Source organism: Gymnoscopelus microlampas (genome assembly GCF_963454915.1).
Source record: "Gymnoscopelus microlampas genome assembly, chromosome: 18".
Taxonomy (NCBI): Eukaryota; Metazoa; Chordata; class Actinopteri; order Myctophiformes; family Myctophidae; genus Gymnoscopelus; species Gymnoscopelus microlampas.
The window spans coordinates 6,460,578-6,476,628 of NC_139955.1; the positions used below are offsets into that span (position 1 = coordinate 6,460,578).

At 44.2% G+C, this 16,051-nt stretch overlaps 1 protein-coding gene across 1 annotated transcript; it reads left to right on the forward strand.

The window, feature by feature from the left end:
• Positions 1-1,916: 1,916 nt before the first annotated feature.
• On the forward strand, positions 1,917-7,679 carry dusp1 (dual specificity phosphatase 1). The gene is made up of 4 exons (XM_084042057.1): positions 1,917-2,667; positions 4,286-4,425; positions 4,666-4,885; positions 6,100-7,679. The coding sequence occupies exons 1-4, from the start codon at positions 2,226-2,228 to the stop codon at positions 6,453-6,455; spliced, it is 1,158 nt and encodes a 385-aa protein (XP_083898183.1). The 5' UTR covers positions 1,917-2,225; the 3' UTR covers positions 6,456-7,679.
• The last annotated feature ends 8,372 nt before the right edge of the window (positions 7,680-16,051 follow it).

A 16,051-nucleotide genomic window follows, 5' to 3' on the forward strand; every position in this document is an offset into this window, starting at 1 on the left:
TTGAGAGATGACGTTGTACTGTTGTGTGGCAACAGTTGAAAAGGTCTGATTCTGAACATGGAAGTATTGCAACACTTCTGTGTGTGATTTTCTCATGCTCATAATAATCTCACATTTCAAAACAAAAAACGTTCTGACTGGTATGTCCTTGTGTTGTGGTTTTATGAAACGCTCATCTTCTCGTCAGCGGCAGGCCTGAGCTGTCCCATATAGAATGACTACATTGCTTCCTAATTGTGACACAGCAGTATGGTGCCTGTTGTGAGTCAGCAAGCCAACCAACCACACGCATGGGTTTCCCAAAGCGACAGTAATCGTGTTTACCTATTGACAGCTTATTCATTTGGTGGTGAACCGCGGTACACAGACAGATAGTCAGGGCGAGACAGAACAGATAACATGTTTTCTGGTGAGATCCCCCATCTGCTGCTGGTCTTCCTGTAAAGCTGCTGTTTTGGTTTTCCAGCGTGTGGAAATTTACTGGACTTAGATTTCTATACAGTGATTAACTTTTATGGTCAGCTTGTGCTCTCGGGGCATTGAACACTATGTACCTCCGACCAATAAAAACAAAGAATAAACGTTTATGGCCCCTGTGGCAGATATTGACTTATTATCTTGTTATTTGTCAACTCTCAGCTGAAGAGGCCAACATGTAAATCTAATTAACAACAATAACATCATGGAAAATTTGCCAAATTCCTTATCTGTTGACACTGGTATTTTTCACATAAACAGTGGAGATTGATAATAGCTAGTCATAATAATGGACTTGGCAAATAACAAGGACTTCAATTAAGAAAAACTCAGAGTCAAGAATCAAGTACATGAATTATTAATGCTACAATTAAAATATTAATAACTCTGGCATGTGTTCTTGTTGTTGTTTCATGTTATTGTTGTTTATTTTACATCTAGGCATAGTTACAGTATACTGTTTATTGTTATCTGTAGGCCACAGTAGGCTATAGAGCAATGGTTCCCAAACTGATTTAGGGGGTCCCCAGAAGATTAGCTTAATGTGCAACATTGTTTTCTCACTCAACAGTTAACAAACCAATATACAGTATGTGTATACAGGGTATCTGCACATTTCTAAAGAGACAATTTAAGGACTTTTAAGACCTTTTTAATTCCTCTAAAATGAAAATGAAAATAAACTAATAAAAAGAACATTACTGCGTCAAAAGTGACCAACAAACTATACAAAAAATTGTCAAACATTGGCCAAATTGTCAAATATTATTGTCAAAGAAAGAGGCAAAGTTTCTGAAAATAGCTGATCTTGTAGATCAGCTATTTTCAATAGCTCAAGCTATTGATCTACAATAGCTTGTAGTTCGGCTATTTTGGAACAGAGTCAAACTAAATGTAATGATTCTTTTTATTCAGGCCTGAAAAGTTTGGGAACCCTTGTATAGAACGTGCTTTGGGCGTTCAATACGCAAAAACGACTTATTATTGTTTGTCTTTAAATGTTTCAATGCATTGAATACACAGGACCCCAATGGAAACAAGCCCTGTAGTGCTCTCTTGGGTTTATGTCTTTTTAGCATTCTCTTATATGAAACTGTACCTCTGTGCTTTTTTGGACAAACTGTTAAAGTGTTCAATCAATCAATCAATCAATCAAACGTTATTTTTATGTGTATTAGGCTTTGTTTAGTGGCCCAGCCTGGATCCATTGGGATTTTGTCGATAGATACCAATCTTGATCTCAAACGGCTGTCTGCTCTTGGCTGAGAGTGCCTTGGCTCAACGGCACACACAATGACGTAGGCGCGCGATACTGGCGCGTCCCCGAGGCGCTGGCAGGGTGCCAGGAGGGGCGGGGCTATGACGCGGTTGCCCTCTCATTCACAAGGAGAGTCTGTATAAAAGGCTCTACGAAGAGCTGTGTGGTTAGAGGAAAAGCACCAACGATCTCTAGTCTGAACAACTACAGTAGGCTAGAAAATAAAGTCAACATTGTGAAAAGATCAATAACAATCGGATACAAGAGAAGAAGGAGGATCGTTTTGGGACGCATTTACTGACTTTTTTAGGTTTTCATTTTCATTTTTTAATTAGCCTAACCAAGAGGTTTGTTTGGGACCTTGAAAATCTAAACCAGAACAAAAGAATCCACTTCATCCCGAAACATTTATTATCATTATTTTCTACTTTGAAAGATCATCAAAGTTGAACAACTATAAAAGCTCTGATCTCGCTGTCACCACAACTTGATGCACTTGGATCTATTACTGTCATCATCACCACCCCGCCGTCCTAACGCCACTACTATGGTCATAATGGAGGTCACGATCCCGGCCATCGACTGCTCGTCCCTCCGCGGCTTCCTCCTGGAAGAGGACAGCGAGCACCACCAGTGCCTGGTGCTGGACTGCCGCTCCTTCTTCAGCTTCAACTCGTCGCACATCCCCGGCTCGAGCAACGTGCGCTTCAGCACCATCGTGCGCCGCCGGGCCCGCGGAGGGCTGGGGCTGGAGCACATCGTGCCCAACGAGGAGACGCGCGGCCGGCTGCTGTCCGGGGAGTACAACCGCGTGGTGTTCCTGGACGACCGGAGCCTGGAGCTGGGCCAGGCGAAGAAGGACGGGACGCTGATGCTGGCCGTCGCCGCCCTGCGGAGAGACGCCCGAGGCGCCGCCGTCTTCTTTCTCAAAGGTAAAGAGAGAAGAGAAGTTGACTTGATCGCAAAGTGGTGTAAAGCAGTGGTTTTCAAACTTGTTTCATGTCAATGGCCCCCAAATTGACACTTATTAGCCCGCGGACCCCCATTTGAAAAGATATGCCAGGGACCCCCATAAGAGAAGATTTTTTTTACGGCTCTATGTGATTCTCAACCATTTTAATTTCAAGGACCCCCAGTTTGACATGCATTAGGGCTACGGACCCCCATTTAATGGCATTTCTATCACTTGGACCGCAATTTATATTGTAAAAGCAATGTCAATTTAACTCTGAGAGTGTACAAATGGAACCAAATGGTTCCATTTGGTTCCATTTGTACACTCTCAGAGTTACAGACCCATAAGGGTCCATTTGGTGCCTAATCTATCATTTAGCTGGGGACCCCCTGGAACTCCCTCAAGGACCCCTGGGGGTCCCCGGACCCCACTTTGAGAACCAATGGTGTAAAGTAACTAAGTACATTTACGCAAGTACTGTTCTTAAGTACAATTTTGAGGTGTTTTTTTTACTTTTTATTTTCAAACATTTTAGTACTTTTACTTTTGGTACTTCAACTCTAGCTCTGGTCCATATAGCGTTAGAAGGAGAACTCCTTCTAACGCTATGGACCAGAGCTACTTCAACTATATTTTGATGCCAATACTTTACTTTTACTCAAGTAACATTTTGAACACAGGCCTTTTACTTGTAACAGAGTATTTCTACATTGTGGCATTGCTACTTTTACTTAAGTAATCCATGAGTACTTCCACCACTGTTGATTGGTTGAATACTTCATTAGTCAGAAATGTAAACGACACGTTTTACGGCTAAAAGAATAACACAAACAAAGTCTTGGGGCCTTGTTAACATTGAGGTCCTATGTATTCAATTCATCAGCATAGCATAACAAATAATAACAATAACAATAATATAGAAAGAGAGAGGTCACATGACATTGTCAGGGGTTCTCAAATGTTTTATTTATTTATTTGAATTACCCTTTGGTAGTAGCCTATGCATTAGGCAGTGGTTCTCAACCTTTTTACATTTCAAGGACCCTCCATAACTCTGACAGAGTGTTCAAATGGACCCATAAGCCATAAGGCATTTGGTGCCATTTGTACACTCTCAGAGTTGAATACCTGTAAGGGTCCATTAGGAACCCTGAAGGTCCCTGGACCCCACTTTGAGAACCACTGCATTATGCCAAGGACCCCCATAACTCCCCAAGAGTTACATAAGGGTCCATTTTAATTCCATTTGTAAGCTCTCAAGAATTACAGACCTGTAAGGGTCCATTCCTGACTATCAATAATACTCTGCCAGGGGTCCCCAGACCCCACTTTGAGAACCACTGCTATATATTAATATTCTGTAGGCCTAGTAATAGTCTGTATCCTAACAACCGAAGGACAACAAATGTGGCTTACAGCTGTCACCACACACCAGCTGTGATGCCAAACCCCGGAGTAAACGCTGCCAAAATAGACCCGCTTCATGCTCAACACTTGTCACTCTTTTTTTTTTTTTAGGCCGAGGTATTTATTTAAAATGCAATATATGTGCGACTGTCTTCTAATCTGACCGTGACGTCTGTTTCTTCCTTTAGGTGGCTTTGACACCTTCACGTCAGAGTATCCTGAGCTGTGCACCAAACCGTCACCCCCACAAGGGCTGAATTTACCCCTGAGTGCCAGCCACCCTGATACCGCCGGCTGTAGTCCGTGCAGTACGCCTCTATACGACCAGGTATGTTATTTACCCCCATTTGATACCATTTTTTAAAAAAAATCTCTGGGACCCCAGTCCGGGGCCATTTGGTTCTATTTGTACACTCTCAGAGTAACGGATCCGTAAGAGACCATTTGTCATGGTCCCCTGCCCCAGTGACTTAGTAGAGCAAGAGCAGAGTATTTTTTCTTTTGCTTTTGTGAAAAATGAAGCTTATTTGTGTGACTGATCAGTATTTGATTTGTTTGTGTTTTCCAGGGAGGCCCGGTGGAGATTTTACCCTTCTTGTACCTCGGCAGTGCTTACCACGCCTCCAGAAAAGACATGCTGGACATGCTGGGCATCACGGCCCTGATCAACGTCTCCGCCAACTGTCCCAACCACTTCGAAGACGCCTTCGTCTACAAGAGCATCCCCGTGGAGGACAACCACAAAGCCGACATCAGCTCCTGGTTCAACGAGGCCATCGAGTTCATCGGTGAGTGTCACTGTCAAAGTCCCCCTCACGCCTCCACAGCTCTCACCTTAAGACTAGAGTAACCAGACGTCCCGGTTTGGCCGGGTTCGTCACGGTTTCAAGCTGGGTGTCCCGAGTCCCGACCAATATCTCTAAAATGTCCCGGTTTTCAACATTCATCACCAAAATAGTCCTACCTAGTTTTTTGCCACCTAGTGAAAAGAAAAGTCAGAGAAATTGCCAATATACAAGCTTTTTCCAAGCTTGTACATCTGCTATTTTTGATATTTGTGAAATTGGATTTAAGTGATTATGGTCCCAGTTTAGGCTTTTAAAAATATGGTCACTCTACCTCCACAGCTCTCAACTGCCAAAACGGCGCAATTTCTGACCACAGCTGTTGTAACTGTTGCTGTTGAATAAGATAACCCCCCCTTCCTTCACTCCCTGATGCAGTGACTTGCATTTACATTTTAAAAGTTCCCTCCAAAAACTGACCAGCTGGCTATCTGATCCCCAACAATAGCAGTTACATCATCGCCACCCCCCTTAATGTTGAATCGAAAGCCTGTGGCCCCCAAACTACTGGGGGGCCACTGGCTGGCGGTGCCTTGAATGGCCCCCTCTGTGCCAGTCTTTGTTCTGGGGGGGAACAAAGGGCAGCTTCTCCACACTCCCTGGCGGCCTTCCTCCCAGATCAATAGCCCCAGTTGGGGGACTGTCCCCCTACCTTTGTCCATTCAGCTTGTCTCCTTGGGGAACAGAGCTCCCACGAGCCCCCACCGTGTCGCCCCTATTAAACTGCTCTTCCTGTGGCTTAATGAGACAGAGCCGCTAGCTAGTAGCACCGCTGAATTTGAATAGTTACTGAGAAGTCGGGGGGGGGGGGGGGGGGTTGTTATTGCTTGCCTGTTACTTCCTCCCGGCTTTGACAGCTGTCTGCTAAACATAATTGTTCTGATACTAGTGCCGGGTTGATATGACTTCATATCAGCATCATGATTGTTCCAATTGTTTCCCCTCGATTACTATTAATGAACGATCATTAAAAATAACATGAAAATAGCCAATCTACACGGTTGTAGATCACCCATTTTCGCAATCTTTGTACGCCATATTGTCAGTTAATTTCCCAGCCCAAATATGTTCTGATACATTGTGTCACCTATATGAAACATTTTATTTGACATTTGTACTGACGTTGCTGTCATTTCTTTCCTTCTCCCTCCCTTCAGACTCGGTGCGGAACAAAGGCGGCCGCGTGTTCGTGCACTGCCAGGCGGGCATCTCCCGCTCGGCCACCATTTGCCTGGCCTACCTCATGCGCACCAACCGCGTGAAGCTGGACGAGGCCTTCGAGTTCGTCAAGCAGCGGCGGAGCATCATCTCCCCCAACTTCAGCTTCATGGGTCAGCTGCTTCAGTTCGAGTCCCAGGTGCTGGCCTCGTCCACCTGCTCCTCGGAGGCGGGCAGCCCCGCCATCGGCAAGAGCGGCACGGTCTTCAACTTCCCCGTGTCCATCCCGGTGCACTCGTCCGCCGGTCAGCTGTCCTTCCTCCACAGCCCCATCACCACCTCCCCCAGCTGCTGAATGAAGCCACTGGACTATAAGACACTGTATCTGACTAGTAGTGCCTTCCTCACTTCCCCACACACACACACACACACAGCACTTGATGTGGTGATGCTGGTATCACTGGACTTAAAAAGGGGGGATGAGGGGAGGCATTGCTTGGGGAGCACGACGGTGCCAAGTTTGTGGTCTGTCTATGCCAGTGGTTCTCAAAGTGGGGTCAGTGAGGGGGTTCTAGGGGGTCCCCAGCTAAATGACTGATAGTTAGGAACCAAATGGACCCTTACCGGTCTGTAACACTTGTACAAATGGAACCTGGTTCCATTTCGTACGCTCTTATTGGGGTCCGTGGCCTAATGCATACCAAACTGGGGGAACCACTGGTCTATGCTGACAGAATCTGAACAATCTGGGTTGACCCTGTCATTCCATTTCAAGAGTGAGGAGTTTTGTTGCTACCGTTTAGCAGTATTGTTTGTTGACGCCGCTTCCTTTGTGGATGTTGAATGACAGCCGCCCGCAGTTCCACCCAGCCGATCCTTAATGACGTTATGGGAGACAGCTGAGAGACCTGTGGTTAAAGTCATTCCTAAATCAGGAAGTTAAAAGTATTTAAGTAGTCTTTATTCAAAGATTATTTATTTTTTGCATGGATGACATAATGAAGGTATCTGCTTTAGATAATCATAATCAAGACTTACAATTACATTGTGGAAGATGCCTTAGAGTTTAATTCACCGTCATCTCAGGAATTGTGACTGATATTTTCAAATTTGCTTTCTGAGCTGGCCAAAGGAAGCATAACATTTTTTTATTGCCAAAACTTAGACGCAGACATGGAAATAACCCCTCAAACTTCTCCATTTGATGAACAATGAATGTACCCAACTCTTTCACTTGTGTCTGCCTGGCAGACTTTTGTTTTGTTTTCACTATCAAAGTGGAATCACACACGCAGTAAACTGCCTTTCAAAGCATCTTAACGAACTCCTTGACGATCCTGGCGCATTGGGGAAAGCAACCTTCAAATACCTCATGTTTCTGTACTGTGTATTGCAGTTCTGTGATGAAGACAGAACCCCCAAAAGCACTAAAAATGGGGGCCACAGAATCCTCAGAGACTGTTTTCTGACATATTTATTGAACTAAATTAATATATTTCTTTATCATATCTATTTTTTGCATATGTATGTTTTAATGCTGTTTTTGATACCACTGAATAAATCCCATTTGACTTTTGTACTCGCTTGTCTTCCGATTCGTGTGTTGCTCAAATGCTATAAGAGGGGGCTGGCAGTAATACACTGTCTACATGTACATTGTTGCAGTATTTCATAAAATAGATATATCAATAAATGTAGTATATTCAGTGAATTACACTCCAAATAGGAATACATTTTTTTTGTCACATCACAACAACAAAAAGAGAGAAGAAAGGAACACAGATTAAAAGAACAGCAAAGTCAAATCAAATGTACAAATAAAAGTCCAGACCAAGTAATGTAGTATAAAGCTACTATATTATTATTCTTTAAAAAAAATCACATAGTGTAGCCATTCACATAAAAAATAGAATAATAGTTTTCAGTTGTCATAACTGCAAATTACTGGTGTGGTGAGAACCCAAACGCAGGACCGCAAGGCAGGTAGTGATCAAAACCCATGATTGGGTGTTTTAATACAGGTGAACAGAAAAAACATCACAAACACTAAACAATGACCCATCATCACCTGACAAGGACTTACTGGGGAACAAGTTCAATATACATGAGGGCTAATTACAAATTAGATACATCTGGGAATGAACATGAACATGGAACTATGAAAACTAGAAGACTAACATAGTAGCCTCGCATAGCAGACTATAATCGCAGAGGGCATTTTTTTTTTGTTGCACTGGCATATTCGTCTGGTTCCAGGCTACAAACATAAACATATAAGACCTGGACAAGAAGACAGGCAAAGTCTGTGACTGTGACAATAACCATCGGCAGAATAGAGATACAGGTGAACATGACAAGAGTTTGGGTCCCTGCATGAGAGTGAGAAGAAAATTAATCTCAAATCACAGTGTTTATAATATAAATACAATAGTAAATACCCCCTTAGGCCCCTGCTCAGTGGTGTAAAACATTGTACTTTTCCCATTTCTTTTATTTAAACTTCTACTCCACTTCATCTCAGAAGCAAATATTGTACTTTTTACTCCATTACAACTATTTGAAAGCTTTAGTTACTTTAAAGATTTGAATTATTTATAGTAATTACAAAACCTACATTAATCCAATTAAGCCTTATTTTATACTTTGCGTTGCAAGCTTGTAGAATTGCTATTTTTGTACAAATTGTGAAAAATGTTGAGAAATGTGAATACGTTTTCTCTGAACTGCAAGTATATTTTACGCCAATACTTTTACTCAGGTGAAATACTTTTACTTTTTAACAAAGTATTTTTATATTGTGTTATATTGATACAATTACTTAAGTGAAAGACATCTGGTGTACTTCTTCTTACACCACTGCCCCTGCCCCTGCCCTGAAGTTGCATTTAGGGCTAAAAAGGAAGACAAATGCTGGATTTGCATGTGAACAAACGACCAAGGCGCTTGCCTTGTTGTCGGAGCGGGTTCCTTTTCAGTGAGAGCATCTCTGTCTCCGCATGCGATGGAATCCCATCCCCAGCCTCCTCTCCATATGAGAATGTGACCGGGGATTGTTGTTTTTGTCGGAGCCATGATGTCATTACGTCTGCCATTGTGAGGACCACACTCCCTCCTTCTGTGTGTGAACTCACACAGAGCGAGGGCCAGGGCAACAGCAGGAGGAGAGTAAAGAAATGGGGGCGAAGGAGAGCCCTCCCTCCCCGGGTGACAATGGAGGGGCAGCTGCAAGGCGTTTGGGAAAAAAAGTGTGATAGTCTAAAGAGAGCATTCAACCTTCAGCGCTCCGTCAAAACGCCAGCCTGTTTGTGACCGTGCGTCCAATGGGAGGTGGGGACGTTTAGGAGGAGACAGACCTTGAAAGGGAAAAGAAATAAAAGTTTGGGGGTTTGCAAATTAGCCAAACATTGGCTGTGAGTCCTGTGACCCTCGGCGATGTGTGAGAAACTGGTTCCTCGATGTCGCGGGTTCTCAACGCCGGGTCCGGGGGACCACCAGGGGTCCATAGGGACCATTACGTGTCTGTAAACTCTGAGAGGTTACATTCGTTGCACTCTCAGAGTTAAATAAACACTGCAGAGTTTATGGTGTGGATTGGGAGTCCCAGAGGCAACAAACGGTATCAAATGGGTACGAAGAAAAATGCCTGTCATGGCCACTTCAGAAGAGACTACGCAAATATAATGCTGGAGCCCTCGACTGGGTTAGGGTTAGACAGCCTGTTTGACTCCGTCAGTCACCCCTCCAAAAAAGTGCAGACCCAGTCGAGTGCTCCAGTATTTTATTTGGGTAGTCTCCTCTGAAGTGCCCAGGTGTTTTTTTTCTTATTCAGGTTGTCCCTGTTGAGCACCGAGCCCTTCTACCTTTAACTGGCTGAAGTGCGTTGGACTTCTCTTTGTGTTGGTATGCTATGAAATGGGTGTCTGTGGCCTAATGCAACGCATTAGGCCCCCAGTTTGATCTGCATTAAATGTATATCGTCTCTGTCGGGTGGAAACCTCATTTGTCCAAAACTCAAAACACGTCGCTCTGCGCCGCGTTTCGAGCTCGTAGATCTGCTCCTTTTGATGCTTTTGTGTGACGCTGTAGTATGATCAAGTAGCAGTAGGGCATTGATTAAAAACAGGTTGACAATAGCTGTTCTATGTGATGATGATGATGATGATGATGATGATGATGATGATGATGATGAAACTCCCTCCCAAAGGCCCTCATTGATTCACTATAAAAAACAATGGTCTCCTCAGCACTGAAGCCATGACCGTTTCGGGGGTGAAAAAAAAAAACAGAAGTGACATTGCTAAAAGGTAAACACAAATATTAGATTGACCCCCAGGGGGTCACACAGGCGGGAAGATGTGCTCTGATATATAAATGTAGTATTTGTTTTGTTACATAACAACTGACCATGTTCCTAAAAGGTCAATGTTTATCTCTCAAAAGAAAAACACCAAGCAGAGACAGTCACATGATGGACCATGGGTCCATTCATTGCCAGCAGCAGCAGCAGACTCAGGCAAGCTGTGAGTTTGGTGACATATGCGCTCCCCCCAAACACACACACACACACACACACACACACACACACACACACACACACACACACACACACACACACACACACACACACACACACACACACACACACACACACACACACACACACACACACACACACACACACACACACACACCCAACACCCCACACCCCACCCACTAACACCCAACACACTCCTCTTTGTGCCTTGAGACTTCCTGTTGTTAGGATTTATGATGACAGCACTGTGTGCGTGCGTGCGTGCGTGTATGTGTGTGTGTGTGTGCGCGCGCGCGGGTGTGTGTGTATGGGGGGGTTGTGTGTGTGTGTGTGTGTGTGTGTGTGTGTGTGTGTGTGTGTGTGTGTGCGCGCGCGTGCGTGCGTGCGTGCGTGCGTGCGTGCGTGCGTGCGTGCGTGCGTGCGTGCGTGTGTGTGTGTGTGTGTGCTTGCGTGCGTGCGTGTGTGCGTGCGTGCGTGCGTGTGTGTGTGTGTGTGTGCGTGTGTCTGAGAGAGAGTAGTTAGTGGTCTTTTATGATCAGACAAGGGTACTCTAGAGTATAGAGGGGGAGAAAAAAAAACCTCAGTGAATTGCCAGGTCAGGGACACGGGGGCACTGAGATTTCAAGTGTGTGTGTGACAATCTGCGTGTGTGTGACACAATCTGTGTGAGTGTGAGACAATGTCAAGACTAGCAGGACGAGACTGTGTGTGTTAAGATGAGACTGATAGCCTTGGCTCACGGCAACCAACGACCGCAATGAGGTCATTCCTTTCTATAGACAGCCAGTGGGTCAACCTAAACCGACCTACTTTTTAAAGGACGCTAATTGTATTGGGTAAAAATGTATCTGATATGCTGATGTTGTATTGTCTTGCCCTGTATTGTGCATCATCTAGATTACAGTGTTTCCCAAACAATAGGTCGGGACCCATTTGTGTTAGAAATCAAAAAGAAATGTCAAACATTTATTCAACAGAATTTCATACATTAAAAAATATTTCATAGACATTCTATACATAGCAAAAATAAACTTGTAACAAGTAGTGAAAATAACTGCTCTAAAAGCTTGTAAATGTGCTATTTTCACTAGTTGATCCCAGGGAGAGACTCTTTTGGATCTCGAGCTAAAACGTTTGGGAACCACTGATCTCGAACTAGTGTCCCTACGGGACGTTAAAGTAGAGCTGATCTTTATCCCTCCTTCTAAATTCACAGCTGCAACACACTTCCAGCACAATGTTATCTGACAGCTTCAGTTGCACTTAATTGGCTGTTCCGTCATCCAACCTGGGATCTGACTCAAGCTCAAAGTCATTTTAATGACCTCCATACTTAGGGAACAATGACTGGCTAATGTATCAGACACTGATGCCTGTCTATGACAGGAAGAGGCATAAATAAACCCTTCTTACACCACAGACACAGGTCACAATACTCATAGACCTTCCATTTTGAGCCGTACACTGACACGTCGGGGGGGGGGGGGGGGGGTTATCTTTGCTAGGCCAAAGTGTGTGTGTGTGTGTGTGTGTGTGTGTGTGTGTGTGTGTGTGTGTGTGTGTGTGTGTGTGTGTGTGTGTGTGCGCGTGCGCGCGCGCGCACGGACGCGCGTGTGTGAGAGCAGGTTTAAGAAGTTGTCAGAGGTGACAGCTGTCAGTATCGCAGTCGTTGTCACCTCCCAGTAATCTGACAGGTAAGTCGTGACAATCAACATTTGTCTGCAGTGACCTCACTGTGCGCACATCACATTCCAATACACGCATACTAGCCTAATTACACTGTTGACAAACTGGCTGGATTGATGATTGGTGTTATTTAAAACAGTGATTCTCAACCGGTCTTTCAAGCCTCAATTTCAAGGACCCCCGCAGTTTGATATGCAGATTAGGACATGGACCCCCCATGTTCAGAATCACTCTTTTAAGTAACATTATCCACAGTGTACTTAGTATGTGTATTGGAATGGGATGTGCACACAATGAGGTCACTGAAGACAAAGTTGATTGTCACGACTTACCTGTCAGATGGGAAGTGACAACTGTGATACTGACAGCTGTCACCTCTGACAACTTCTTAAACCTGCTCTCTCTCTCTCTCTATCACACGCACACGCGCACACGCACACACACACGCACGCACGCACGCACGCGCACGCACACACACACACACACACACACACACACACACACACACACACACACACACACACACACACACACACACACACACACACACGGTCAAAAAGAGGAGAGAAGAAAACAACAACATTAAGTGTTATCAGCTACAACATGACATCACATTTTAAAGCTACAATAAACAGATTAAATTAAGTCATAAATGAGGTCAGTGAACAGAGAACACACACACTCATTCTCTGGCCAGATCGGCCCCATCGCCCCGCGCACGCCATCCTGACATCATCGCTTCACAACATGTCCTCTGTGAACCCATCAGGCATGGTTCCTACATGTGGAGCACGGAGGACGCACATATTTGGATCAGTGTACATTTTGGCAGCAAATTTTGATTTTGTTTTAGTCATAGTCTTTTGAATAATTCCATTCCATTCGGTTTTAGTCATCTGAAATGTTTCAGTTTTAGTCTAGTTTTAGATTAAGATTTTAGTCAACAAAAAATCAACTAAAATGTAACAGGTTTAGTTAAAGTGTAATGCATTGTTTTAAAATGATTCTCAAACATGCATTCTTCTTTTTAGTACATTTTTGTTTAAATTTGAGGACAGTGAAACTTTAAACTCATTCAGCTATGAAAGTAAAAACCAAAATCAGTGTGTTAATCAATCTTTTAAGACAATCAATCTTTGTGTTTACGAACTAAGATAAGCAACTCAGGGTAATTTGCTTATCTAATCAGTACAGGTCATGGTGGTTTCTTTAACTTGCGTTGTATTTCAAGTTCATTGTAAACACACCAGCTTAGCTGATAAAATAACTTTAGCTTGTGTTTGTCTAGTTTTTTTTTTCTGTTGACATAGTTTTAAGTAAGTAGGTCAGGGAGAGGCTTATTGTCGGTATCAGCCGATCATTCAGGAGTTTGTCCCTGTTACATTGCTGAGGTGGAGCGCCACACCTAACATCAGCTCCCAGTACTTGCGGCACGACTTGCCACACCCAAGTCGTGCTACTCATACGCTGAGTTGGCGGTGCCCAGGCTCGAACCCACCTTGTGGTCCAAAGGCGAGAGCTCTACCGACTGAGCTACCCGGACACATAGCTTAGTTTTTAATTTAGTTTTGTCAGTGAAAAAAGGGTGGTCGACGAACTCGTCATAGTTTTAGTCGACGAATTTAACTGATGTGGATGTGCGGAAGAAGGATGATGTTGTAGTGAGATTCAGTGGGTTGGAGGTTAGGTGGGGGTTAGTGGGGGCACACACACTCCCTGTAGGCCAAAGAATATCTGCCACCCCAAATGTTTCAAATTGACGTCCTGGTGGCAACACAGCCCTGGGTAGGCAACCCGGCCGGCAGGTGCCCTGGGGAGCACACTTTTCTAGTTTATAATTATTTTGTCAGCATTATGTCAGCAGTTCTGTGGAACTGGTCCCACCAACACAGCTTGTACGTGTATAAGCAATTGACAAATGAAACCCTTTTTTTTACCCCCTTTTTCTCCCCAATTTAGTTGTTATTCCTTCCACCCCAGCCCGTAGTAATACATGCAATGACCAATATCACCCTCCCGTCCAGCTTCCCTCCCCCGAACACGGGCCAATTGTGTTCGTATAGACGCCCGACAAAGCCGGATGCACCAGGGTGGATTCGAACCCAAACCCGAGCGCCACCCTTCTGTGTGTCCAGGGGCGCAGATCCTGCGGATTCCTTCTCGCCTGGGCACCTAGGAGAAATGCCTAGCACCCACCTCATGCCGCCGTCGCGATTTACATTACAGTAGCTCGCCCATTGGCTCAGACAACCTGTCCATTCACGCCCATAGGCATGCAAATGTATATGCGGCTTTGTCTTCATGGGGACTTTGCCTTTTTTGTGGGGGGGGGGGGGCTTGATTCGGGTTTAGCACCCAGGAGCGCGCACATAATTCGGCACCTATGTGTGCGTCCATTGAAGCGCTGTCGTCACTAGAGCACAGGTTGCATCCCAGATAAGCAGCTCTGTGTGATGATGGCGTGACAGGATGCTGATATGAGCGCAGAGATGTGTGCTGTGATAACACACCGTCTCCCAGTCTCCTGTATGGCTCCGTTGGAATGTCAGGACATTACGTATGAGCCGGTACAAGTGGGCCTTCCTTCCCTAACCACCCTGTCTGGAATGTAAAGCCGCGAGGGAAGTGAACGTAAAATCTACCACTTGAACTCTAGCAGTGCAGTACTCTGTTGAATTTTTGCTACGCGATGCAACGCTTTGTGGGATTGTAGATCGGCTATTTTCGGTTAAGAGATTTTAGTGTAAAGGGGGAAAAGGAGTGGACCAAGTATAGAGCACGGGGACTCCAGTCAACAAAGTATTATAGGGTTTAAGTGTTCCACTTCAATCAGGCATTCCTATTTTTTGAGAACAAGTTCAAAAATAGCAAATAATAGCCAATCTACAAGCTCACACCGCGTTGCAATGCAACATGGAAGCTTGTAGATACGGTATGCTGTTTTTGACACGTGAAACCATCATAAAACAAATAGACTACAAGACATTTGAACTTTTGAAAGCCATTTCATGGATTTTTCAAAGACATCAAGTCTCACATCTAAAGACAATTGGTCACAGACTATAAGAGTTTGCAAAAACTGGGACAATGATTCCTTTTGAGATTATTTCTCATCATGTTCCTCATGGTGGAAATGAGAAAAACAGAGCCAGCGTTTGTACTACAGAGAATGTTTTAGGGCAGAACTTTCCACATTCGAACTCCACTAGTTTAGTTTCAGCCTTTTTTTTTCTTTACACGTATAAAATAGAGCCTAAGTGGTTTTAAAGGTGTGCTCTGAAGCCAGATCTATCACACAGTGCAGGGCATCTCTTCGGGGAGCTGTGAAATTCTAATTATTCAAGGTGGCTTTGGAGTTGGTTCCACCGTTTCAGATTAAAGGACTGTAGTTGTTGTGAGGCTGGAGGGCAAATAAACCAACCTGCATGTGCATGTTCAACTTCTGGCTTTCAACTTTGTTGTGAGAGAGCACACATGACAAGAATTATCACATGGTAAACTCACTCAAATTGTTGTTAGTACAGTAATGGATGCTACTACATTATTGGTGTTCGGTTGTGGAAATTAACCAAGTATATTTACTCAAGTACTTAATTAAGTCACATTTTGAAGTACTTCACTTGAGCATTGATACTTTATACTTCTACTTTTTTACTCCACCACACTTATTTGACAGCAGTTACTAGTTAAGACCTGGATATCCCTCCGACACACAGTAGGAAATGTGTCAC